Source organism: Eschscholzia californica, unplaced genomic scaffold (genome assembly GCF_041429995.1).
Source record: "Eschscholzia californica isolate CP2 unplaced genomic scaffold, dmEscCali1.0.p SCAF_3, whole genome shotgun sequence".
In the NCBI taxonomy this organism is placed as follows: Eukaryota; Viridiplantae; Streptophyta; class Magnoliopsida; order Ranunculales; family Papaveraceae; genus Eschscholzia; species Eschscholzia californica.
Window position 1 is genome coordinate 24,555,091 of NW_028238420.1, and position 26,626 is coordinate 24,581,716.

The window sequence follows — 26,626 nt, forward strand, 5'->3', positions numbered from 1 at the left end:
CCATTCCATATGATGTTTTTGGGGGTTTATCCTTATTTCGACCCCTAAAATCGTAAACGAAACTGTAGCAATATAAAACTGCGCCCATGTCTTTCTTCTCAAACTTTTGATTGAGTTGAGATTTCAACTTATCTATCTCCACCATGCTTCGAGAAGCAATAAGCATGTCATCCACATACAAAAGGAGATAAATAAAGTCACCTTGGCGAAGCTTCTTGAGGTATACACGACAATCATAGTCACTTCTGTGAAAATCATGCTTTAGCATGAAAAAATCAAATCGTTTGTACCATTGGCGAGGGGATTGTTTCAAACCGTAAAGAGACTTCTTCAAACGACATATTTGATTTTCATTACCCTCAACCTTGTATCCCTCAGGTTGAGCCATATAAATTTCTTCTTCCAAATCACCGTGCAAGAAGGCGGTTTTAACATCGAGTTGTTTTACCTCAAGATCCCTGTGAGCAACAATACTCAATAGCACCCGAATAGAAGTATGTTTCACGATTGGTGAGAAAATCTCATTATAGTCGACCCCTTCTTTCTGTGCATAACCCTTGACCACTAGTCTTGCCTTATATCGTACCCTTGATCTCGGAAGAATCGTCTTTCTTCTTGTACATCCATTTACAACAAATAACAGACTTTTGATGCACCCGAAAAGGTTGCACACCCAAGCGGAGGTATCAAGTAGTAATCCGGCAAAGCCGGGATCGATCCAAGGATAGGAAGGTAGCTTGGATATCGAAGGGTCTTATCCCTCGGTCTAGATATTAAAAGCTAACTTAGACTAAAAAGGAAAGGAAACAAAGATAAATAGGGGTTTTAGATTGAATAAGTAATAAGAGAAGAAAACGAGTAAAACTAAATTAAACAATCAATGTAAACGGGCGAGAGAGATTCGAGAGAAGAGTCGAAGGAACAAGAGTCGGGAGACGGTAAGACTCGATTCGGGCAACAAATAAGTGAGAGAGGTGTCGAAGTCCGGGAATCCATAATGATAAACCTACGACTATGTGTAGTCCGATTTGATGTGTTGAGGTACAATCGATATTCGACTCCTAAAGTAGATGTCTCTAAGTACTATGTATATCCGGAGATCATACTTAGTCAAACAAACGTCTAAATCGGTTAATCCCGAGTCATCGAAAGTGTCGTCTAGTCGCCTAACTATGTGAAGTGCATGACAAGACACATGAAATTATGACTTAGACTACGATCGATATCGAATACTTCGTTTCGTCTATTAACTATGCGAAGTGCTTGACAAGACACATGAAAATACGATCAAAACGATAATCGAACTAAATGAACATCAATTTATAATCAAAACATTAAATCATATTAAACATAATCACGAATTCATCACATTTCATCTCATATAATCGACAAACTAAAGTTAGCTAAATATGGTGATTGAATAAGAAATGGAAAGGAAATGGTGAGAGAATCCCCCTTTTTCGATGATGGTTCGAGGCTAAGATCGTCGGAAAATATGAGTTTTAGTTGCAGCCGATCTCCCCTTAGCAATTTTCTGGGTTCCCCATAGCGACCACCATCATCTTCTCCATTTAGAACACAACCTCCATTAAAGCTAACCCTAGCTTTCTCCCTCTAGAAATTTCTTGTCCAAAATCAAATCAAACTACATGGGAAGCTAGCCAAGATGATGGGAAGTAAAAGCCCTAAGGTTTCGAACCAAGAAGGTTGCCGGAAAACTCATATAAGTCCGGCCAAAATATGAAGAAATCCGGTCAAAATCCATGGAATCCGGCCAAAAGGCCTCTGTCCCGAGCCGTGAGCTTCTTGTCCTTGCACGTCCGAGCCGTGAGCAGCTACCCCTTGCACGTCCCGAGCTATGAAGCATCAAGACCGGCCAGATGCAGCAGCTACCTTGCATCCGGCCAGGAGCAGCAGCTACCCGAGCTGCTTGCACGCGTCCTATGCTGCTGGTCGCGACTAGCAAGTGCTGCTCCGGCCTGGTCTGAAGCTCTCCCGAGCTGTGCTGCTTAGCAGCTTCTCCCGAGCAGCTCGAGCTGCTGCCGTGCAGCCCGAGCTGCTGCCGGCCAAGGCTAGGCCGGCCTTGCCTTGGCCGGCACTCCTCCTTCTCCTTCTTCTCTTTTTCTCTCTCTCAAACTCTACTAAGTGATGAAGAACCCTAGCCCCTTGCCTCCTTCTCTCTCTCTCCTCTTGGTTGTTGAATCCTTCAAGAAGAAGATGAATAGTGTATTTGACTCAAACCCTAGACTTAGTCAACCTTGACTTTGACTCAAACTTGAGTCCATTGGGTGCCTCCAAAATCTCTTCCTTCTTTCATCTTCTTTGGGTTTGGGTTTTAGACTTGGGTTTTAATCTTCACTTGGAAATCAAGAGGGTGTCTTCTAGAATTATAACCAAAGGAGGGTGCCTTTATAGCATCTTTGTTTTAAGACCGAACCTCGACTTCTTTCTTTCACAAGTTCCCCGTCCGAACTCGGAATTGACTTCCGTTTTCACCGTTGGACTCGTCTTTGACTCCTCTTCTCATTTGATTTGTTTGAAGTCTTTTTCTCTCGTTTTGGGTACATGAAATGATAGTGATGATTCGCTCCCTTTATTCCGATTTTCATGTCTAACTCCAAAATAGGTACCTAACATGAAAAACACATAAAATATTATTGATAACACTCGAAAAGGAATAATTAGTCTAAGTTAGGCTCTTAAAATGTGACATTTTAGTGTCACATCAAGATCCCCAAACTTAAACTTTGCTAGTCCTCGAGCAAATAAAACAAAATAAAAGCCTAACTCACTTTTGGAGGCATCCCGGTTGCATTTAGCGTATGCAACAAGCCTTTAAACCTCTAGGTTACCCCTAGAGGACGAGTGTCGTCTCGTGAGGGTTTCCATAGATGATACCCACAAACATCGAGTCTCATGAGACATAAGGGTCCAATATCGAAATTATAGATAAGCATGGTTCGTATAGTAAAGGATTTAAACATGTCAACACATAATGAATCAAGTAAATAAGTTCATATAAAAGCTAAAGGCCCCTTCACTAATGATCTTACCCTAAAGTGCTAGTGTCATACCATGATGAGCAACATCTATGTTCCGAAGTCACAACGCCTTGATTCCTAGTTTAGTACATTTCGCCTCGACTTCGGCCTCACGGACATACACTCCAAATATGAAATCACTCAAGAATGGTTCGCTCGTATGTGTGAGTGTGATCACTAACATGGACTCAACACATAAAAAGGGGTGAGGACAACATTTTGGAACGAATGATCTTCGAAAAGGAATTAGCCACTAAACGGAGTGGGGAAGCTCACTCACCCTTCTCACCCATTCTACCCTCTAAGAATGCCTTCTAAAGGTTAACGGATACTAGAGATGAATGATGATGGAGGATTCCCGAGAATGTCGAACTCTTCATGATAGAACCTCTTAAGCACTTCCACATTCGTTTCTTGCTTCGAATACTTATTCATGAACATACACACAAACACACATATATACAATCACATCACTCACACAAAAAGAGCTAACATGCCCAAACATAACATAAACAACTTTATTCATCATTAATTTTTTTTTTTTTTTTGTCTTTCTTTCTTCTTTTTTTTTCACTTTTTTTTTTTTTTTTTTTTTTTTTTTTTTTTTTGTTTTTTGTTTTTTTTTTTTTTCATATCACTTTTTCTTTTTCATAACACAAAATCACATAAAACAAACATAACTCACAATACTATATTCTTGCAATCAACTTCTTTCATTTCATACTTGCTTTTGACATTCTTCATTCTTTTCTTCTCATGTCTTCATTCTCGGGATATAAGATGATGATGGTAATGGAGTATCCGCCTCCCTCTAGTTGACACTCTTATTGGGTTTCATGGACTACAAGGGAAAGGTTAATTCGCTATCCTAATGTCACTCCTAGTGGCTAAGAAAGTTGAGCACACGAGATCAGATGAGCTCTTTTAATAGTTACGAGGTTGAGTAGCTCTTCATTCTACTCGGAGTTAGCGCGGAAGAGTACACTCGAAGGACAATTTAGGCTTTGAACTCTCACATGGGTTAAGTCTCCACTAATGACTACTCTAGGTCTCTTAGAGATGTTTCTTCTTCACTAAGATGTTACTCCCATAGCATAACACAAACACTCAAAGACTCGACTTTCATGCAAAGGTCACTAGCAATCACAAAATTCATCAACTCGACACATATGCATCAACATTCTTAAAACCATCACTACAATCACATGCTAATCTACTCAAAATGTTCAAAATTTTCAAATTTTGGCTAATTTGAACCCTTTTGTCTTTGAAACCCATGGTCATGCATTGGTTATGGTCATATCCCGCATCCCCAAACTTAAAACTAACATTGTCCTCAATGTTCTAAGCATACACTCACCAAAAGATAAAGAGGCACATCAATTTAAAGAGAAGAGTGGAGAGATATTACCATAACCGAAGGAGATAAAAATGGATACTACCAAGGCTCATGTATAAAGAGGTTCCAAGTTGATGCCAAGCTCGCGCCATCCCCAAACTTGGAACAAACCACGCCTTTAGAAGTAAAACATATAAGAAATGCTCCTAAAATATCCAAATCATAATGAGAATGAAGCACATAAAAAGCAAGACCATATAAAATGACCACTCACGCGGGATCACTCGATTGCATTTAGCTATGCAATTAGCCTTTGATTCTCTTGTTTTCACACAAGAGCACGAGTTATGTCTCGCGGAGGGTTTCCAGAGATGATACCCACAAACATCAAAGGCCACCTTAGTCGGCCTAACGATCATAAAGTAACAAACGGAAGATTTGGGGATCAACCCAAAGAAAGCTATATACAAATGCTAAAAGTCTCACAATAATATCGAAGCATATAAGTGCACGTGAGACTAAAAGCGAAAAGAGACCATCCCCAAACTTAGTGGATGCACGGTCCACTAAGTACGCATAAATGCTAGGGGCGACGACTAAAAAGTCGTCAAAAGGATAGGATCGACATGCAAATGAAGGGTCAGGAAGTCAGTCGAAGGTAAAAAGTCAAACTCAAGCTTAGTGGATAAAACATCCACTAAGTCCCTAGATGTGCTAGGAAAGACGTCCGAAGTGTCCCATAAGGGGTCAACAACCGAGTCTGAGATCATGTGGAAGGTCGAACTAGACTCTAAGGGTAAGGCAATAGGCTCGGGGACCAAGTCAAGGTCCGTAACTTCCTTAGGTAAATGGTTCGATAAACAATCCATTGTATCTCTAACTACTATGTCATCGACATCCTTAAAGGCATCGGGAGCCTCAAAGTTAGGCATAACACCTTCCATTCTACATAACCCATCCAAATAATCACAAGTGGTAAAAGTTGGAAAGTTCAACATCATGTGATCCCCAAACTTGCTCGTAGAGCTATCATCCTGAACATTAAAATCTAATGTAGTCCGATCATGGTGAGATGACAATGGTCGAGGGAGTGAGCAACAAGGGTCATCGGTCTGTTCAATCTCAAATGGTCTATCAGGAGCTTCATCGACATTTAACTTAAGACTAGAGTTAGGTGTATTACCCTCACCATCATTCATAGTCTCTTCTTGAGTTTGGGGTGCGCAAACCCCTTCCTCGTCGATGATAGGCTCTGACTCGATTCTATCAACAATATTGAGAATCCATTCCGTGATCTCTTTTATTTCTCGATTAAATCTAGTTTGATACTCTAAAACTAATTGGAGAGTCTCTTCAGACATCTCCTCGTAATAAGGCATATGAGTATAACTAGATGAAGACTCTCGTGGAACACGGATCATGGGACAATAGTCGGTCAAATGGTCTAAGCTCGCACAGATAGCACAAACCGAGCTAATGGTCTCCATGGTTCTTTCTTCACTACCTTCATGTAGATACCTAGACTCGACTCCTTGAGTGGAATCATCGAGTCGGGAATTGTCATCACTAAGTGAACCGTTCATATATGCTTGTCGATAGTCACGAAGACTTCGACGTGGTCGATCAATACTAATAGAACTACGGTCCTCATCAAATGACAAATTCATACATGAAGGTGTGGTTATCTCAAATTCTTGTCGATAGTCTCGAAGACTCTTACGGGGTTGATTACCCTCATGCTCATAATCCCTAAAACCATGTTCATGACGAGTCTGACCGACTCCATACATCCGTCGATATTCACCCATGGTCATCCTAGGTCGGTCAGGCTCAACTCGCCTATTCCTATCACTAGTCGGAACATTCCTATGTAAATTTGTGTAGTCCTTATGACTTGTAGATGGTCGACTAGTGTTGGAAAGGGTTCGCATAAGGTCATTCTCATCAAATGACCAACTTGCCATGATCTCACTATATTAAGGATACTAACACACAATCGCAAAAAATGGGAACACACACTTATAGAACTAAACAATCACACAAGTAAAAAGGATGAGATAGAATGCGATACTATCGAGTGCTCCTCTCGTTTCGTTCGTCTTTCTTCTTTAACTTCTCGAATCCTTCCTTTTCCTTCGCCTTTATGTCACTTTTGGCTCTTTTCTCGAAAACGGTACCTAAAAAAAAGATAAAAAACTACAAAAATAAATAAAGAGAAATCGTCTAAGAAAGAAATAACACAAGACTAATGAACAAAACAACAAACGCTATCCTAACTACTAAACCTATCCCCGGCAGCGGCGCCAAAAACTTGATGCACCCGAAAAGGTTGTACACCCAAGCGGAGGTATCAAGTAGTAATCCGGCAAAGCCGGGATCGATCCAAGGATAGGAAGGTAGCTTGGATATCGAAGGGTCTTATCCCTCGGTCTAGATATTAAAAGCTAACTTAGACTAAAAAGGAAAGGAAACAAAGATAAATAGGGGTTTTAGATTGAATAAGTAATAAGAGAAGAAAACGAGTAAAACTAAATTAAACAATCAATGTAAACGGGCGAGAGAGATTCGAGAGAAGAGTCGAAGGAACAAGAGTCGGGAGACGGTAAGACTCGATTCGGGCAACAAATAAGTGAGAGAGGTGTCGAAGTCCGGGAATCCATAATGATAAACCTACGACTATGTGTAGTCCGATTTGATGTGTCGAGGTACAATCGATATTCGACTCCTAAAGTAGATGTCTCTAAGTACTATGTATATCCGGAGATCATACTTAGTCAAACAAACGTCTAAATCGGTTAATCCCGAGTCATCGAAAGTGTCGTCTAGTCGCCTAACTATGTGAAGTGCATGACAAGACACATGAAATTATGACTTAGACTACGATCGATATCGAATACTTCGTTTCGTCTATTAACTATGCAAAGTGCTTGACAAGACACATGAAAATACGATCAAAACGATAATCGAACTAAATGAACATCAATTTATAATCAAAACATTAAATCATATTAAACATAATCACGAATTCATCACATTTCATCTCATATAATCGACAAACTAAAGTTAGCTAAATATGGTGATTGAATAAGAAATGGAAAGGAAATGGTGAGAGAATCCCCCTTTTTCGATGATGGTTCGAGGCTAAGATCGTCGGAAAATATGAGTTTTAGTTGCAGCCGATCTCCCCTTAGCAATTTTCTGGGTTCCCCATAGCGACCACCATCATCTTCTCCATTTAGAACACAACCTCCATTAAAGCTAACCCTAGCTTTCTCCCTCTAGAAATTTCTTGTCCAAAATCAAATCAAACTACATGGGAAGCTAGCCAAGATGATGGGAAGTAAAAGCCCTAAGGTTTCGAACCAAGAAGGTTGCCGGAAAACTCATATAAGTCCGGCCAAAATATGAAGAAATCCGGTCAAAATCCATGGAATCCGGCCAAAAGGCCACTGTCCCGAGCCGTGAGCTTCTTGTCCTTGCACGTCCGAGCCGTGAGCAGCTACCCCTTGCACGTCCCGAGCTATGAAGCATCAAGACCGGCCAGATGCAGCAGCTACCTTGCATCCGGCCAGGAGCAGCAGCTACCTGAGCTGCTTGCACGCGTCCTATGCTGTTGGTCGCGACTAGCAAGTGCTGCTCCGGCCTGGTCTGAAGCTCTCCCGAGCTGTGCTGCTTAGCAGCTTCTCCCGAGCAGCTCGAGCTGCTGCCGTGCAGCCCGAGCTGCTGCCGGCCAAGGCTAGGCCGGCCTTGCCTTGGCCGGCACTCCTCCTTCTCCTTCTTCTCTTTTTCTCTCTCTCAAACTCTACTAAGTGATGAAGAACCCTAGCCCCTTGCCTCCTTCTCTCTCTCTCCTCTTGGTTGTTGAATCCTTCAAGAAGAAGATGAATAGTGTATTTGACTCAAACCCTAGACTTAGTCAACCTTGACTTTGACTCAAACTTGAGTCCATTGGGTGCCTCCAAAATCTCTTCCTTCTTTCATCTTCTTTGGGCTTGGGTTTTAGACTTGGGTTTTAATCTTCACTTGGAAATCAAGAGGGTGTCTTCTAGAATTATAACCAAAGGAGGGTGCCTTTATAGCATCTTTGTTTTAAGACCGAACCTCGACTTCTTTCTTTCACAAGTTCCCCGTCCGAACTCGGAATTGACTTCCGTTTTCACCGTTGGACTCGTCTTTGACTCCTCTTCTCATTTGATTTGTTTGAAGTCTTTTTCTCTCGTTTTGGGTACATGAAATGATAGTGATGATTCACTCCCTTTATTCCGATTTTCATGTCTAACTCCAAAATAGGTACCTAACATGAAAAACACATAAAATATTATTGATAACACTCGAAAAGGAATAATTAGTCTAAGTTAGGCTCTTCAAATGTGACATTTTAGTGTCACATCAACTTTCCTTCGGGCAACGGGGCAACCTCCCATGTTTGTTCTTGTGAAGAGATTCCATCTCTTCCTGCATAGTAACCAACCAACTCTCTCTTTCCTTCGCGGTAATAGCTTGTTTGAAGGTGACCGGCTCGTCGTCATCCACCGAGAGTGCATATTCAACCACATTTGCCTTCCCGTAATGCCTAAGAGGTTTGTCTGACCCTAACCTCTGTACCGGCTTATATAACCGTTTCGGCCTAGTGTGTACCGAAACATCCTGCTGTTGTTGTTGTAAAACTTGTGTACCATCCCCTTGAACCTCCTCATGATCGTGTTCATCAATTTCCTCATCTTGAGTACTATCCTGATGTTCCACCTGATCATGATTCCTAGAAACCCGTTGATCTTCGTCTTCTACTTCCACTACTTGAGCTTTAGTAGACCCAACATCACCACAACTAGGCACCGTAGCTTTCGCCATAGCTACAATAGAGGTTCTGTGTCTCGTTCTATTGATTTGAACAATGTCTTAGTCAGTTTTGACTCTACACATGTTTGACATGTTCGTTTTGTGTCAATTTCGACTTTCGGAATTAACTCTAAGTTCATTAATTTCTTTAATGACTTATTATTCACATGTCCTAGTCTTTCATGTCAAATATTAGAAGACTCAGCAATATAAACAGAATTATTAATTTTATTAATAATAGACGCCTTTGGCGTTACAGAGGTTACATTTAGTTTAAATAACCCCCCACATAAGTAGCCCTTCCCAACATACATCTCATTCTTAGATAGGACGAAGTTATTTGACTCAAAGACTAGTTTGAACCCATTCCTGCTTAGAAGATAATCAGAAACCAGATTCTTTCGGATGTCTGGAGCATGGACTACATCGTTCAAAGTTACTTCCTTTCCTGAAGTGAACTTTAGTATGATCTTCCCTTTTCCTCTCACCTGGGTGGTTGAGTCGTTTCCCATGAACAGGGTTTCTCCTTCGGCTACTTCGTTATAAGAAGAGAAGAGGCTTTTGTTACCACAAATGTGACGAGTTGCTCCGGTGTCGACCCACCACTCTCTCTGGTTGTTAACCATGTTAACTTCAGATACCACTGCACAGAGGTTCAAGTTTTAAAGTTTCTCAGACACTTCTTCGGCTTCAGTAATCATATCACATAGATTCTGAGTTTGGTGTCTTCTAACCGACGAGGCTTAGTCATTTGCCTTCTTATGTCGTTTTCCGGTTTTGGAACGACAATCCTTAGCTAGATGGCCTCGTTTGCCACAGTTGTAACATTGGCCGAACCTGGTATTTTTCTTCGGTTTTCCTCTATCTTTAGACGGATGCTTCCACTTCTTACTTGGACCGGTCTCTACGACGTTCACATTAGAGAGTCTTTCAGAGTTCTTCTCGACAATGCGACTGTCCTCTTCGATTCGAAGCTTTAGGATGAGTTCTTCAAGACTCATATCCTTATTCTTGTGGTGGAGATAATTTTTGAAGTCTTTCCACCCAGTGGGTAATTTTTCAATCAGAGCTCGGACCTGGAAAGGTTCATTCGTTATTATGTTCTCTGCCTGTAGTTCCTGTAGGAGACTCTGCAGTTCTTGGACTTGGGTCATAACTGGTTTTGAATCAGTCATCTTGTAGTCCAAGAATCGTCCTACGATAAGCTTTTTGACACCCGCCTTTTCAGTTTTATACTTATTGATAAGGGCGTCCCACAGTTGTTTAGACGTTTCTATAACCGAATATAGATTGTAGAGTCCGTCGTCTAAACTGTTCAGGATATAGTTCTTGCACAAGAAGTCTTCTTGTTTCCATGCATCTATTTCAGCGGTACGTTGCGCCTCATCCTCTATTTCTGCATGGGTGGGTCTCTCGTTGGTTAAGTATTTAACCAGACCCATTGTCGTTAGGTAGAACATCATCTTCAACTTCCATCGGTTGAAGTCAGTTTCCTTGAACTTCTCTGGTTTTTTCCCATTGTTGGTGTTAGGCGGAATAACTCGTAGAGTAGTTCTTGTTCGTGTCATTTCCTTTTCTGAAACCCACAGAAAGTAAACCAAATTAATATCTTATAACTAGAGAAATAATCGTTATAAACTGTCTTAAGATTGTTGTTCCTCTAGTTATCAATCGATAAGTCGATTTCTCTCTGTCTTGGCTTGATTTCTCCATATTCCTTCTTTCGGATTAACCGAGATAGATGTTAATGTAGTCGAGGCGAGAATAAATTCTTTTTCCTTAAGACATTTTACACCCCTGTAACAGTACCAAACGTTAGGGTGTATGCCTTCGGGATACAACGACTTTCCTTTCAGAGTTTTAAGATGGTACTTTTATATTCTAAAAGCGGACAAACCTTTGTAAGTATTATGAGCTCTTGGACTAATGGGGATGATCTTCTAGACGCTTCGGAAATTCAAACTTCACTCGAAACTTCTTTCTTCCTTTTTCTAGATATTCTAGGCAAACCAGAACCTCTAGAAATACTTCCAAATCAGATTTTCTATGCAAATCAGAACCTTTAATTGTTAGAAGGGAAGAGAAGAAGAGAATGAATTGAATTGATATGAAATGAAGTGCGTTTGGTTGGTTTATATAGGAATTGAATAGGTGCATTTGCCTTTTGGGTTCAAAAGACATAACTGTTCGGAACTTGGGACTCAACTGAATATTTAGAGTCCGTGCATCCTGGGCCATCAGATTAGGCTATAAATCGCGGACAGAACGCTGGCCGTCAGATGCGGTTCGCGCGTGCCCGAGAGATGCCCAATAGAGGAGTGATTCGGCCGTTGGATGGAGAAAGCAACGGCTAGATTAAAACATTGAAGTTATCCCACTCGGTGCCCGACGCGGGGATGAGCGCGACCGTCAGATCTTGCGCAATCCCGCGGAAGGAACGCCCACCGTCCAGATTTGGACGTACGTGCTTCGCTCGAACGGTCCCCAATCTGACTTCTCATTGACATACTCTTTCTCCCCAGAATTGTTTTCTACTTGATTTTGATCTGCTCCATCTCCATCATTTGCATCCCTGTTTTCCTGATTGATATCTTCATCATTTATCTCTTCTGAATGATGAAGATGTTTTCTTAAATCTATTACTTCATTTGTCAAAGTTTCAATTTCTTTGTCTTTTATCTTTATCTTTTCTCTATGTCTATTCACTTCTCTCTTCAGAGATTCAATCATCTCCATTTGATCCAACTCTTCCTCATAAGGTAATTCTAATATCACCTTTTCTGTAAACTTTAACATTTCCTTCTCTTCTTCACTCATCTCATCCACAACATTCTCAAAAAACTGCAATCCCAAATTACAAATGGATAAACAAATATCAGTAAATTAACACAACAAAGACTTAAACTATGCACCTTTCAGAATAAATATACATACTTCACTATACAGTATACATCATTTATCATTATAATTTTGAATCTGATGTAAAGCACAAAGTTGAAAAGACAACCAATAACATATATACCTGCTCAGGTTCCATTCCAGCTAGATCCATCTCCATTCCATTACCAAACTCATCAGCAGACTACCTCAGGAATCTTGGGTATCGTGTTGCATTGAGTGGACTTTTCAGATACAAATTTGTGTGCATACACACCCAGAACTACAAAAAAAAAAGTAAAAAACTAAAGGTAAACAACCAATACTTTATTGGAAAGAATTTGTACTTTACTAAAAAGATGAGATTAGGAATTCACTCACTGGTAAAAGTAACAAGCGTCCTGATGCTTTAGTAGGGTCTCCTGAATGTTTGTCAATGCTGTCCATCATGTATGAGTGTATAGCTCTTGGCAATGACACTCTGCTTATTGCCTTTCTGGATTGAATATTCTTGAAAATGCTGGGCAATACAGTGAACCCCGCCAAAGTTGCAAACAAGAAACATGCACATAATAACATTATTAGAAGACCACCAAATTCTATTGTTGGTTCTCCATTCATCACACATTTTTAGAGTGCATTTCCAACAACACCACTTGAAAGACCCATTTGTTGTTCCTCGATGCCTCCAGTGTTTCCTTAAAATACTTCATTAAGAAAGCACACTTCAATGGATCTATATCATTTTTCTTAGGGAATGCCTCATATTCCAAACCCTCCATAGGCATTCCCAACAACAGCGAGACATCTTCAGGTTTGAATTCCCTCTCTACGCCCCCCAATTACAAATTTCTTTGTCGATTTTCTATATCGGCAAAGGACATCCAATATGGCACCAGTTGGACGATTGGTACAATTCTCCATCAATATAGTACCATCTGCCATAGCATCAAACACTTTACTGAAAGGAGTTTTGCTAATTTCTTCATTCATTTCTTCTGTCATATAGCTACGGAAGCTATTTATCAAAGTAATTGGTTTACTCAGAAAATATCGAATAAATTAGATGGCTTTACTTCAGCTATTAGCTTCTGCTCCCCTACAATATTAACAATTTTGTAGGGCCACTTTCTTTATCCTTTGCTTTTGTAGCTTTTGAACTCCCACCAACCTGGACAACAAAACATTAAACATCAGTGTACATTTTAACAACTTAGATGTAAAGTATACATACTTTATAGTACATTATAGTTTTGGTAAGAAAAATTATAAACAACTATATGTAAATGATATAAACTTTATATCATTCAAAAATTACATTATAACATTAATATTATCATTTCCAAACAGATTACCTCAGATATTGAGGTTTCTTTAGTCTTAGCCTTCTTTTTGCCAACAACTTCTTCAACAACAGACTTCCTTTTTAATGGACTCTTTCTTACCGCTGATAATTCCTTTAATACTTTAGGTGTAGTTTTAGATTAAGGTGCCATTTTCAGAGATTACCTGCACAAAAAACAAATTCAATATACTTTGCAACAAATGACTACTTATTTTATTAAATAACTCATACTTTATGCATCAACTCAGATAAACAATTGCTCATATTAAACCCTAAACCCCTAAAAATTACAATATATGTTCCATAAAGCCTCGGCCTTTAATAGTCCTTAAAATAATATAATTTTTATTCCCATAAGCTCCATATTGTCTTTTGTGATTTCTGCTTCAAATAAGTCTTAGACCCGAGAGAAACTAGACTCCCTACATAACTTATTGCTAAACAATTCCTTGCTGTAAAATCGTCCGAGTCAATTAGGCGAGTAATTGTAGTTTTCTTATGTTTTGGGTCATATAAAATTAATTGATTCGTATTTGCCTCTAACATTACATAACCATCATCTAAACACTCTAGCGGCATCATTGATCTAATGGAAGGAATAAAACCAATGTCTTTAGTAGTAATAGAGAACATTTTACTCCAAGACGTACCCACTCCGTACTCCTGCATCATCCACACGTCAGAATGAACCTGGGAGGTACAATCACATATGCAAAGACAATCCCATAAAACACCCATTTTTACAAATTTTGACCTGAATTTTCCATAAAAAACTTTTGGTGTTGGAACTTCCTTGAATATCTCATGAACCATATCAAAAGAAACAATAACATCACCGTTGATTTTCGGGGGTTGAGCAGGCCGAAGAGTCATCATCATCCAGTGGAGAGCTCCATTAAGAAGCACACCGGGGCTGAGACGAATGACATAAGGAATGGGGTCCATGAATTCCCACGAATCCGAGCTTAAAGAGTATAGGAGAGCAATACTGAAAACATAAGAGGGGCTTGTCGTAAGAGCTGCAATCATCATAACCTTGTAATCATCGAGTTTGGAATCATAACCGAAACCGTACCCACAACGTTGCCATTTGATGATAGGTAATATAGCATCATCACAAACATCTTCAATAGGTGGTATTTTCGGTACTAGTTTATATTCATCAGTAGATGGATTCCAGAGGTAAATTCTTTCATCCTCACCTTCGTTACCACAAGTGAAGCAAACCAAACCATTACAAGAACCCACCAAGTCAATTTTGGGTCGAAGGGAGAGAAAACTGTAATTGTTTATACAAAGAGGATTATGGGATTCGGATGATAATGAATCATAATCATTAAGGTAGTATAATTTGTTAAGGTTAAGAAGGATGAGACTAGGTTTGTCTTCTTGGATAGCACGAGAAAGATGGAGTTTAATGAAATAAGAGTCAGAGCTGATCCGAGATCGCCAGGTTTTGCATACGGACTTGAATCGTATGATAGATTTAACAGGTAACTTCATTAGGATATTGTATAAGATGACTTCGTCAGGGAGGGTTCTCACGGAACATCGCTGTATTTTCATCTTTCTCATAGTTTGAGTAAGAAAAAAAAAGTATACGTATAAGAAAAAAGATCAAACAAATATGAAAAACCAAAAGAAAGGAACTTACTCGCCAACAAGTAAACTTCTATTTCAATAGAAGAGCTTCGGAAGTATCAGCCGCCGTTGAAGTGATCTGGTAAAGACAAGTAGTAGTTCACATCTAATTATATAGTGTCTGTGTGTGTGATTGACAATTTGACAATTCGGATTGGATTAGGGTTTGGCATTTAAATAGAAATTTCTATTCTATTCCTGAAATTTTAGAAAGGTTACAAAGGATAAAAGAAATTGGTAATTGACCTAACCCCCAGGGTAATTGAACCTATCAAGGGATTTTAGTAACAATTAACCATCATGGGTGCAGATTGATTTGGGTTTTTCACGTCAGAAGGCCTAATTTGGGGTTCCCTTTTTTCTTTGCGTTGCAAAGGCCTAATTTGGGTCGTTGAACATTATTTTGTTTGACGGTTGATGATATGAACATTGAAACCACTTCCTTTCAACAAAAAAAAAAAAAACATTGAAACCACTTAAAAACAGGATCCCAAGATACCATTAAGGGTCCGTTTGGTACGCGTGAATATTAGCTGGGAAAGTAATCAATTTTCTACTGTTTCGTTCGACCATAAACATGTGAAAACTTATTTTCCTTGCCGAAATAAAGTGGGAACAAACTATGGTTTATTTTACCACCAAAAAGGTGGTAAAAGTCATTTTCCATCCTCTCCCCTCTTGAACGATCTCTCTCTGCTCTAATTCTCGTAACTATCTCTATCTCGTTTTGCAAAACACCTTTTTCTCCCACATAATATGTCAAACCTTGAGCTTAAGATAGAGTTATTTCTTTTTTGGCCCCTTTTGCGACCAACTTTCTTTTTGGCCTCCATGTATTTCGTATTTTAAGAAATAACCTCTTTCTACAAAATCGTCAGCTAACTTTAACACCTGATTTTTTATTTTCCCTTAATACCCTTCCTCTAAAACCTGATTTTTTTTCTATTATTTCTTCTTAAATTTGAGATTTTTATTTCTCATTTCTTCTTCTTCTTCGATCCCCAAAATAACCAACCATAGTCAAACAAATGGTAAAAAGGATTAAAACTTCTAAGCAATCATCTGCCTTCCTTCATTGTTATCTTCTCTATATACAATTTTTTCTTCTCCTTCTCTATTTTTTTTCTATCTCAGAAAATGATGAAAATAGGAGATGAAAAATACCATAATTTTCAAAATAAGTTGTTGTGAGCTAAAATAGAGAGGGGAACTACTCTCAAATTTAAGATAGAAAGTGTGTGACCATCCACCATTAATACTTCTCAGGAATTAAGCGCGAACTCTCCATTTTTTTAGGTTTCATTTCTTAAACAATCAATACTTATAGTTACTTCATTTTTTGAGAAAGAAAGTGAAGGGTCATGATAAGATAACCTTAGATATCTCCAAGAAGCTTGAACACAAATGGCTCTCACATTGTGAAGGTAAGAAAACTATAGTTTAAGCATCCATGGAGGTGGAATCAAAGGATTCATTACACGATCATCATTAATTCATCTTGAAGATCAAATCTGATGATGCACAAAATGTCCAGTCGTTTACAAACGTCAATAAGTCAAGAACAGACCAGAAGTCTAATGGGTCAACCCGTCTTAAACGCAATAGGGTTGCTGGACTCGTAACGCTCTGCCACCTACGACCAGAACTGGGAGGTCGGCCATGATCAGCGAAGGGGCTCTAGCCTTGCTTCGCCTAAAACACAATCAGGTCTTCCCTGAGATTCTCAAAGGAGTAAAGGGGGGTCCACGTAAGCAAGGCCGATGCCTTACGCCTTAAATTGGGAAGGCAAAAGTGTGTCGCACACTTACCGATTTAATCCTGAATCTTCCTAAAGATCTCAGACGGTTAAGGATCTTAAGTGTTTAAGGAACTTGGGCTTCAAGAGTCTCAAAGGAGGAAACATCTCCTAGAAGATCTATCGCCTCGGCAAGATATCTACGAAGTATCCTTAAACATAGAAACTTCTATTTATCCTAGATATGAGAAAATCAAAAGGGAAACCCTAACTACGAACAGTAGGAACCTTCCTTAACGGTGGATTACAACCGCCTCATCTACGCCATCAGACCTAAGTCGGTCCAATACGTCTTATAAAAGGGCCTCACATCACCTTCTACAAGGGACGCTGAGTAAGTTCAATACATTCCAAAAGGATCAACCAATATTCATTCTATTACTGCAAAGAGCAACCTGACTGTCTTGAGTCTCGGAGCGGTTTCCGAACCCTTTGTAGGCTTCCCCCCAAGGAATCGAAGGAGCAAGGAGCAGGAGCAAGAAGAAGAAATATCAATCATCTTAACGAAGTATCCATTCATAATAGACGTTGTCATACATCAAATCTTGATTCTCTGACTGATTAACGAAAAGCTAATTTTTGACATCAACAAGTGTTGCTAGAAGGAGGGGAGAACTCCAACAATATCATCCATCCGGTAACCCAAACCTATATTCATCTAAAAACTAATCACTTTCGTTATTCTTTTAAACAACAATGTCTTCAGAGGACCACACTCAAGAGGGGTCTCAAGCTGGGCGCCCCATGTTAGAGTAGTTGATGGCTAAAATAGAATAGCGTAAGGCTGACAAATTACAGAAAGAAGACGAAACACAACAACTCCGGAAAAGTCTCCATAAGCCAGAAGAAGAGGCGGGGTCGACCAAAAAAGAACTGATGGCGGAAGAAAAGCTAGAGAAAATCAAAACTTGTGCACTAGGTAGCGGAGCTATCAAGAATTTGTGAGGAAAAAAACTCTTTAGCAAGGGCGGTACGGAATCTCTCGCCCCTGAGCGTCAAGATACTGGAAACTCCAAAACTGAAGAACTTTAAGTGCCCCGATCTCTAGCACTATCATGGCACCGAGTTTCTGGCGTCTTCATAAACAACTATGTCTCGATAATGAGTCTGAGCACGCTCCATCAAAATGTATGGTGTGTGGTCTTCGCAACAGTTTTGAAAGGACTAGCACAATCATGGTACCAGGCCCTGGAAGTTGGTTCTATAAAACCTTTCGATGATCTGGCGCAAGCCTTCTGCACAGCTTTCAGGGGGAGTAGCTTTATACGACGAAAGACGAAAGATTTATTCAATATTTTTCAAGGAAAGAATGATTCCCTAGTTGACTATTGGGAGAGGTTCCGTAACCTTATGGTACAATTTCCTGACCTCGACCAGAAACTGGCTCTCGTCGCCCTCAAGAGGTGCCTTAGGCAGGACGACATCGTTCGAGAAATTTCCGACAAAGAGCCCAATACTCTCGGGGAGCTCTTGGAGAAAATTCAACGCTTCATAAGGAAAGAAGATAACTACAAAAAGATGAAGGAGGTCACTTGCTACTTTCTTTTTCTGTTTGGCAAATTGTAGATGCTAGAAACAAGAAACGGGAATAGATCAACTGGAGGGCAGCAAAACTCTGAGACGAAGTCTCTTACATTTGAAAGTATTCAAGCATATAATACAGGGTTCAATCCTAAGATAATACAGGGTTTTTTTAATTGTTGTGTTGCCAAACTGACACTAAACAAGCAATCAATATGCCAAGAAAAAATAATTAAAAAACCTACTTTGAGCCATGCAGAGATCGAGTTAGACTTCATAATGAAGCCATCGAGGTTCCTAAGTTGCTGGAGCAAACACTTTCTTTCATCTGGTGTACCTCTAGCCCTGACTGCATTCCTGCTCAGCTTTTTAAATTTCAGCTATTCGTCTTTCAATTCATCCATCACTTTCACAGCTTGTTTCACAACTGCAATATTGTCTCTAATCTGATTAACCAACGCATCCTCGTCTTCCATGGATTTTGCGATATTAAGAGCCTCCCTGTAGCAGAGATCTGCCTCATTATATTTCTGAACCTGATAATTTAATTCACCTAAATTGATGTACCCCTTTGCCTCTCTTTGAAGATGTTCGATATTCTTACAGATAATGATGTCCCTCTCGATATGCTTTCGCGCTTTCTCCCACATTCTCTTCTTAGTGTAAAGGCTTCTAAGGTGATGATGTAGCCTGCTGCGACTATCATCATCTTTAACTACCTCTTCTTCATCACAAATTTTTAAGCCTTCTAAAAGAACTTTTTCGACTTCTTCATAGTTATCAAGTTCCAACCAAAGCATGCCAATGTTAGTGTGAGCATTAATGAACTCCTCGAGGAAGGAAGAAGTTTTGTTTGTCGTTCTGTTTTCCTTGAGAGTTCGTGCAAGCTCCATCGCAGAATTAAAGTATTTCTTGGCGTTCCTAATAGAGTAGCGGTCATCATCATCATCATCTTTAATAAACATATCAAGGTAAGTTTGACCAAGTTGGGTGCAAGCTCTTTGCTACTCAACGAGATCATTGGAGTCATTCGCAAGCTCTAAATGTTTTTTCTGTAATCCCAAAACAATGAAACCAAACATCAAAAAAAAGAAATACTATTGTTGGGGTCCCTCCTTATAATAAAAGGACTCCTAGTTAGAATAGGATTTCCCTTATTCCTTGTTTGGGGAAAAAATAGAAGTTTCTATTTTTTCAAGCCTAAAAAGGAATTCCTATTTCTATTGGTAAACCTCCCTATTTATCATTATAAAAAGTGAATGAAAGGGAAGAGATTATACACAACAACTTCCAGAACAAAGAGAAGTCAGAGAAAGAGAGATTTCTGAAGTGGTTCTTTCAAGAGAGATTGAAAAAGAAGAATATTGGTTTGAAGAAAAGAAGATTATTAATCTTGTGAAGCAATTTAGTTTGTGGTTATCTTCTTAAACCTTTAGTAATTTAGGATTTGTTCAAATCCTAAGGAGTAAGAGATTTCTATTTCTTTGTTCATTTTATCCACCATAGTTTTGGTGAAGAGTTGTTATTCAAGAGTGTTTCTACACATCTTGAAGAGTTGGTTAATCCTCTATTTGTTTAGGGAAGAATTGTTATCCAAGAGTGTTTCTACACATCTTGAACAATTGGTTTATCCACCATAGGTTTGGTGAAGAATTGTGTAACCCATTATTTTATAGTGGAAGATTTCTGGACTAGGTCCCGTGGTTTTTTTACCTTCTAGTTTGGAGGGTTTTTTGCCACGTTAAATAATCTTGGTGTCTCTGCTTTTACATTCGCGTAGTTTATCTTCATATTCCTGAACAAGTTAATTAGGTTATTTTTTCCTAACAACTATGAACTCATAAAAATCCGAAATAGGCTCTAATTCTAGTGCTCATTCAATTAATAACTAATGACTTATTTGTGTCATTCGTTTTTTTTACCAAAAACTAGAAACATTGACTTCGTGTAATCCCCTCTTGTAAGTACTAAACGGCCCAAGTTGAACACAGAATCCTTTGTCATTTACATGAGTTTCGGGCAGCAAATCTAAATGTTCCAATTATCTTTGTAAAAAAAGGTTCCAACTAATGATGCTACCAAGTGATCTCGGGACGGGTCAGGAAAGAGTTTCTACTGAGAGAACCGCCAGCATCATTGCAACGGCAACTATCTGTTGAGAGAAATAACCACTCCTTATAGGTGATCAGTCTACTTAGAGTTTTTCTCTAATGCGGAAAACCAGGATCTTGGATGAAATGGTGAATAAATAGAAAATAACCACGAAGCAAATAAAGAATAATGACACACAAGATTTATAGAGGTTCAGAGCAAGTCCTACGTCCTCTTTCAACCGCACAAAGCAAATCCACTATGAATATGAAGTTACAACTTACCCGAGTTACCGTAAACAAAGTCTAGTGCACTCCCCGGTTACAACCCCTCACTACAACTCTCTCCCTCACACTTACACAACTATCTGATCTCACACTCTCTTTCACTCTCTCAATTACACAAAGGAGAATTGAGAAAGTGGGATAATAGAATTGAGAACGAAGAGTGCCTATTTATAGACTCTTCTTTGCCTGTAGGAATTGAGAGCATTAATTGTTGGGTAGTAAAAGTCTTGATCACAATAAATGTATGGTAAATAATTTCCTCCTTAAATCCAGGGAAGAAATCAATTGAAGGATTTTCTTCCTTCCATCAGAAAGAAAACATGAGCTCCATTTCCATCACAATTAATTCTCACCGCCTACTTGACTATTGTTTGGCCCCAAATATAACACTACCTACAAGCATTTTCCCCCATCAAAACCCACAATAATTTTCTTCCTTCATTATTTCCGGTTTGCCTGATACCTTAGACTTAAATTCAAGGAAATCAAAAGAATTTTTTGTAAAACAAAAAAAGGAACGCAAAGTAACCTTCTAATGGGAATCCACAAAATCCAAATCTAAACGATGATAGAGACATAATCAGATGATAGACGATATGACGGTGTAGGAAAAATTAGGGTTTACAAAACTTAAAAATTGTTTAGATGAAAATGAAGAAGGTTAGGAAGGGTTATTATTACCTGATAAATTAGGGCTTCCTTGAAATCTTGAAGACGGAGATAAACTTCGCCAAGGGATTGACAAGTGGGGAGAAGTTGTTTCTCAGGAAGATACTTCAAGGAAAGTTCATAATCAATTCTGAGCCATTTTAAAGCTTCAACGTACTCACCTCTATTCTTGTGAATATCTCCTATTATGTTCGCCCATCTAGCTTCTTCTTGTCGGTTCCCTAAACTCGACGCTTGCTTGTAAGCTCTCTTCGCTCCATTGAGTTGTCGATCGTCTTTCGCCATTACAGATCTTTCCATCACAGATTTTTATATCACAGATTTCTTTTTTTTTTTTGGTTCGTATTTGTTTCATATGGTGGGTTTTACAAGAAACAAATTGTTTTGAGAAGATTCCCGATCTCCCGCCAAAATGAGGTGGGGTTTTAACTTGGGGAGAAATGGCCCGATCCAGGGGGCACTTCTTTTTTTGCCCCACGTGAAGAAATGTTTGGTAAAATGCCCTCTTTTAAGTTTGCCGTTTTTTTGTTTCCACCTTACCCTCCTATATATTAGATATGTTTAGATTATCCCCAAATCAGAGAAAGCAAAAGGTGAAAAACAAGTTCTTCATCTCTCTCCTCTTGAATCTCACTAGTAGCTCGATTTCACTCAACCATCCGTTCAAGTTTCTTGCTCCAATTAATCTATCACTCAAAGTAACTCGATTTTGGTCTCTTTTTCATCTCTTCAAGATACCTAAGGTTGAATCATAAGCTTAAGAGGCTCAGTCTCTCTCTCTCTAGCCCGAAATCCGTAAAGACTCTTCTCTATCTATCTCAAACAGGTATTTCATCTCTAAATCTACACAATGTTAAATGTGGAAGTTTGATTTTGTGTTGTATCCATTGATTGAAATCTAGGGTTTGATTAATTACCAAACCTAGGGTTTATACTACAAAAAATTTAGGGTGTTTGATTGTGTGTTTTATTTTGTGTTTGATTGATTGTGTGTTCGATATTGAATTAACTGTAGTGAATTAAAGCATGAATGATATTTGATTTTGGTTTGCATTAAGATTTTCAATTAGGGTTGTGATTGAAATCGATCGTACCAGTTCGAATCCATCAACTTGAACTCGACATTTACCAACCGATTACACCTCCAGTAGTTACCATGTTTCGTTCGGTTTGGTCGGGTTGATTTGTGTTGAAATGGTTTGATACTAACCAATCGATTATAAAAGTCAAATCTTCTTCTTGGTAATTGTCAATCAAATCTCGGAAATATGACTCCATTTATATTGGTTTTAGTTCCAAAAGTAGACTTTTCCTCCCTCTCTTCTTGATTCCCTACAATTTTCTCCTATAAATTTTGTTTTCATTTCTTCTTCATTTCCCACTTCTTCTTCATCATCTTGTTCATCATCCATGGTTTCTTCATCAATCATGGTTTCTCCATCGTCTTCTTCTTCGTCATCTGTTGGTTCGAACAGCCGAACCCAGTTGATAAGCTAGTACTAGGAGGATTTTCTTGTGTGAAATGTCAATTATGCGAGGGAATTGGTCATTCTTCTCCTGCTTGTCCATGGATTTATAGTCCGTGCAACGTTGAGAGATGCACTGGTTTGAGGATCTTATCTTCTGCCACGAGGGATGGTGAAACAAGGAAGTACCTTGTTTGTCGATTTCCTTGGTGCCCTGGTTTCCAGTGGCTTGATGAAGCTAAGAGCTTGATTCCGAACCCTTCAAGTACAAGGGAAGAAGTTCGAAGAACCAAGTGTGGCAAAAGATAAGACAGATTTTCTAAGTTTATTCGTAAATTTGGGAAAAAAATACAATGATTTGTATTAAGTTGTTTACGTGATGAAAAATTTATTTATATGAATAAAAAAACTGTGTGTTATGATTATTTTATTAATGTTGTGTCATGCTTATTATTATCATTGTGTTTGAAGTGTGTTAATATATATTGAAAGTTGGAATTGATGTTTGAAGTAGGGTTGCTAGTTTTATTATTTTTGGTTGGAACAATTCGATTGACTCGTGTCGTTTCTATTCACAATAATTCGGCATACAACAGTCCATATGAACTCCAGTTGGTTGGCAAAGTTTTTGGAGTTCAAATTGATTGACTCGTGTCGTTGTGCATTACACTTTTTCGACATAAAACAATCGGTTGTAACTTCAGTGTCCTAACCAAAGTATTGGAGTTAGAATCGATTGTTCCATGTCGACTTTGTTCTGTGTGTTTCGTTTACGTCCCGTCGATTGTTGTAGTTTAATTTCGACATTTCCTTGCCTTTCCGCATATGTTGAAACATTTAAGTTTATGGTGTAGGATGGCTAAAGAGTCACAACTTAAGACGATTATTGATTGCAACGCCGGTATCACATGTTTGTCTAAGATTGAAGTTATGTCATTTATAAAAAGAAAATTGAATGAGACGCAGCAACGTATGTTTAAAAAGACATGTTTTGGTCATTTTCTTCACGTGACCGACCTAACATGATGTGGTGTGGCTGTCCACAACATGTTGTTGCTGGAGTGTCATCCACAATCATTCATTAACGGTGGGGAGTCGATGACATTTTATGTTGGTGGTAAAGAGTTACATTTTTCTATGACGGAGTTTTCCATCATTTCTGGGCTGAATAAATTCCAGCGTCTCCGGAACGAAGAGTTGGGACCCGAGATGGACGACATGGAAAATGAGATTTCTTTGCACGATGCATACTTTGCAGAAGATAATAAAGTTAACAAAGATATGTTGTAAAGGTGTATTGGTAGCTGCGAGGATGATCTTCAGAAGGTTAAACTTTGCTTACTTCTATGTTTAGACTTCTTTTTGTTGGGGAAGGATACGAAGAAGTCATATGTTGACCCGGATCATTTAGAGATGGCTGAAGACCGGAGTGTCTTCAACAAGTATGCATGGGGTGCTAAAGTCTTCAAGAGAACTATAGAGAGCCTCCACAAATGTATGGGTCGTGGTTTAAAAAACAAGAAAGAAGGTACCCAGTTGAGATACTATCTCAGTGGTTTTCCATTTGCATTCCAGGTCTTCATATATTTCCCATTTAAGTTTAATACATATATGATTTATGTTACATGTACTATGTAAGATTTATTTATTTTGTCATATTTAATTGGAGGTATGGGTATATGAATGCGGCCCCTCTATTGCGATAGAATATGCGGAAAGAAAATCAACTGTCTTGTATCCTCGCATTTTACGATGAAAAACCAAAGGAAAAAATGAGTACGAAAAGATGCGCGAAAAATTTGTTGCAACTGATGTAAGTTTGTAACGATACGATTTCATTAACAAATGTGTTATATTGTTTTATGTATTGTTAATAGTTATAATTTTGTTGTTTTTAAAGGTTGTTGTTAATATGTTTTCACCGGACGAGACTGATTTAGGTGAGGAAGTTTAAGTTCAAGGGGAACCCCAAGTTCAAGCTGGAGCCGAGGGAGAAATCGACAGGGTGGATGCGGTTCTAAATGAACTTAGAGAGGCAATTCGTTGGAGGGATGACCAAATACAAAAGCTTAATGGGGTTGTAACTCAACTTAGGGAGACAGTTCGTGACGGAGATGATAAATTGGAAGAACGTAAAATTAAAGTGGCTTCTTATATCTCAAGAGTCGGTATCGATGTAGAAATGGGTGATGGTTCGTCTAAAATGCAGAAAGCAGATAGGGAACCAAGTATTTTTGGAGACGACGACGTAATGGAGGAAATTTTTTATTAATTAACTTGTCTCATTATTTCATTATGTTTTTGCTACCATTGTATGAATAAAATTTATTGTGGTTTAGGAAGCTAAGTCAAAAGAGACCGATAAAGATTGTAGCAGAGAGGTGCAGGATAATTCAGACAATTCTGAAAATTCAGTGGAAAGCATATACTCCACATTTAGCGATGTATTTGTTGAATCAGACGACGACAAAGATGCAGTTGCAGACCCTAAGGTTATAGCAGTTGAAAACTGTAGCGCCCCAAATCCCAAATCTCAAGCTAACCGCCTTGAAATCGAAGATTTGAGACCTTCAAACTGGATCCACGAGCAACACCTACCATGAGTGCACAATCAATACCTGAAAAACAAAATAGCTGGGTTAAAACCCAACTGCAGTAGATTTCCTCAAACCTAAGTCTCGGGTAGGCAAGATCAATCCCCAATCAAGGAAGCATTGCATTCATATTCATTATTGGCATTAACTGAAATTTAACGGTGAATACTAACATAATATATCAGATTTATCCAATCCCTCTCGAAACTAATAATTTATGTCCTTTGATTAATTATTAGGTTTTCCGGTTCTCTTATATTAATCTAATACTAACCCTGATAATACAACGATCTTTCCCTTTTTTTTCAGCAGATAGAAAATATCATGCCTTTAACTAAGGTAAACCTTTATAGCCACAAACTTGATATGTACGTCGACAAACACATTATGTCGAAAGACACAATCATCAAACTCTCGTTCAGATATCTCAGACCAATACACAACAAACATTGACTCTTATCAAGAATTACAAACAAGCTCACCAAACAATTCAAGTCATCAACACATGACAAGTTAGAAGGGATGATGCTCATAGTAGATCCTCACGTGGATCGCAATCTCAAACAAGCAAATAAAAATAATAATTAACAAATATAGACTCACCACTAGAAAGTATCTACCTAGGAGATACATTGCCTAAAGAACAGAAACCATGTGAATTATCTCAGTAAATTCGTCCATCGGAGACTGTTCTGATACCTTGTACGAAAACAATCATAACTTCTCACTCGAAAATCGGATTAACAAATCATTTGAACTAATAAAAAGTAGACAAACAGACCTTTCCAACCATATAAGAATCACACTTAGATCATTATATATCTACACCAGATTCAATTTTAATATAAACCGACGTGCAGTAGACACTGTTCTGACACCTTGTACAAAAACTATCGTAACTCTTCACTCGGAACTCGTATTTACAAACCGTTTGAACCACTAGAAAGTAGACAAACATACCTTTCCAAACATATAATAATCATACGGAGATTTTTCATATATCAATACCAGATGTAAGTTGAATTTAGACCGAAATACTGTCCTCTCTATGTGTTTTATGAAATTCTAGATAAAACTAGTCTCTAAGCCATTTAATCGTTCTTTCATGTGATTAACAATAC

General features: G+C 38.7%; 2 protein-coding genes across 10 annotated transcripts; both read right to left on the reverse strand.

The window, feature by feature from the left end:
* Positions 1 to 1,304: 1,304 nt before the first annotated feature.
* On the reverse strand, positions 1,305 to 15,537 carry LOC147549153 (uncharacterized). 9 transcript variants are annotated; one of them, XM_086669097.1, is made up of 6 exons: positions 15,096 to 15,536; positions 14,092 to 14,995; positions 13,452 to 13,605; positions 12,478 to 13,267; positions 12,242 to 12,379; positions 3,770 to 6,557 (listed from the first exon to the last, which is right to left on the reverse strand). In XM_086669097.1, exon 6 carries the CDS (start codon positions 6,342 to 6,344, stop codon positions 4,977 to 4,979), a length of 1,368 nt encoding a protein of 455 aa, XP_086525223.1. In that variant the 5' UTR covers positions 6,345 to 6,557; positions 12,242 to 12,379; positions 12,478 to 13,267; positions 13,452 to 13,605; positions 14,092 to 14,995; positions 15,096 to 15,536; the 3' UTR covers positions 3,770 to 4,976. The 9 variants fall into 9 exon arrangements, 6 of the variants coding, with proteins under 6 accessions (XP_086525222.1, XP_086525223.1, XP_086525224.1 ...); XR_015237588.1 differs by lacking the exon at positions 3,770 to 6,557 and adding exons at positions 9,432 to 10,795; positions 11,117 to 12,060 and having other exon boundaries at positions 14,092 to 15,537; XR_015237590.1 differs by lacking the exons at positions 3,770 to 6,557; positions 14,092 to 14,995 and adding exons at positions 9,432 to 10,795; positions 11,117 to 12,060 and having other exon boundaries at positions 15,096 to 15,532.
* Positions 12,907 to 14,944, reverse strand: LOC147549154 (F-box/kelch-repeat protein At3g23880-like). The gene is made up of 3 exons (XM_086668249.1): positions 13,991 to 14,944; positions 13,209 to 13,267; positions 12,907 to 13,114 (listed from the first exon to the last, which is right to left on the reverse strand). The coding sequence occupies exons 1-3, from the start codon at positions 14,942 to 14,944 to the stop codon at positions 12,907 to 12,909; spliced, it is 1,221 nt and encodes a 406-aa protein (XP_086524375.1).
* Positions 15,538 to 26,626: the final 11,089 nt, after the last annotated feature.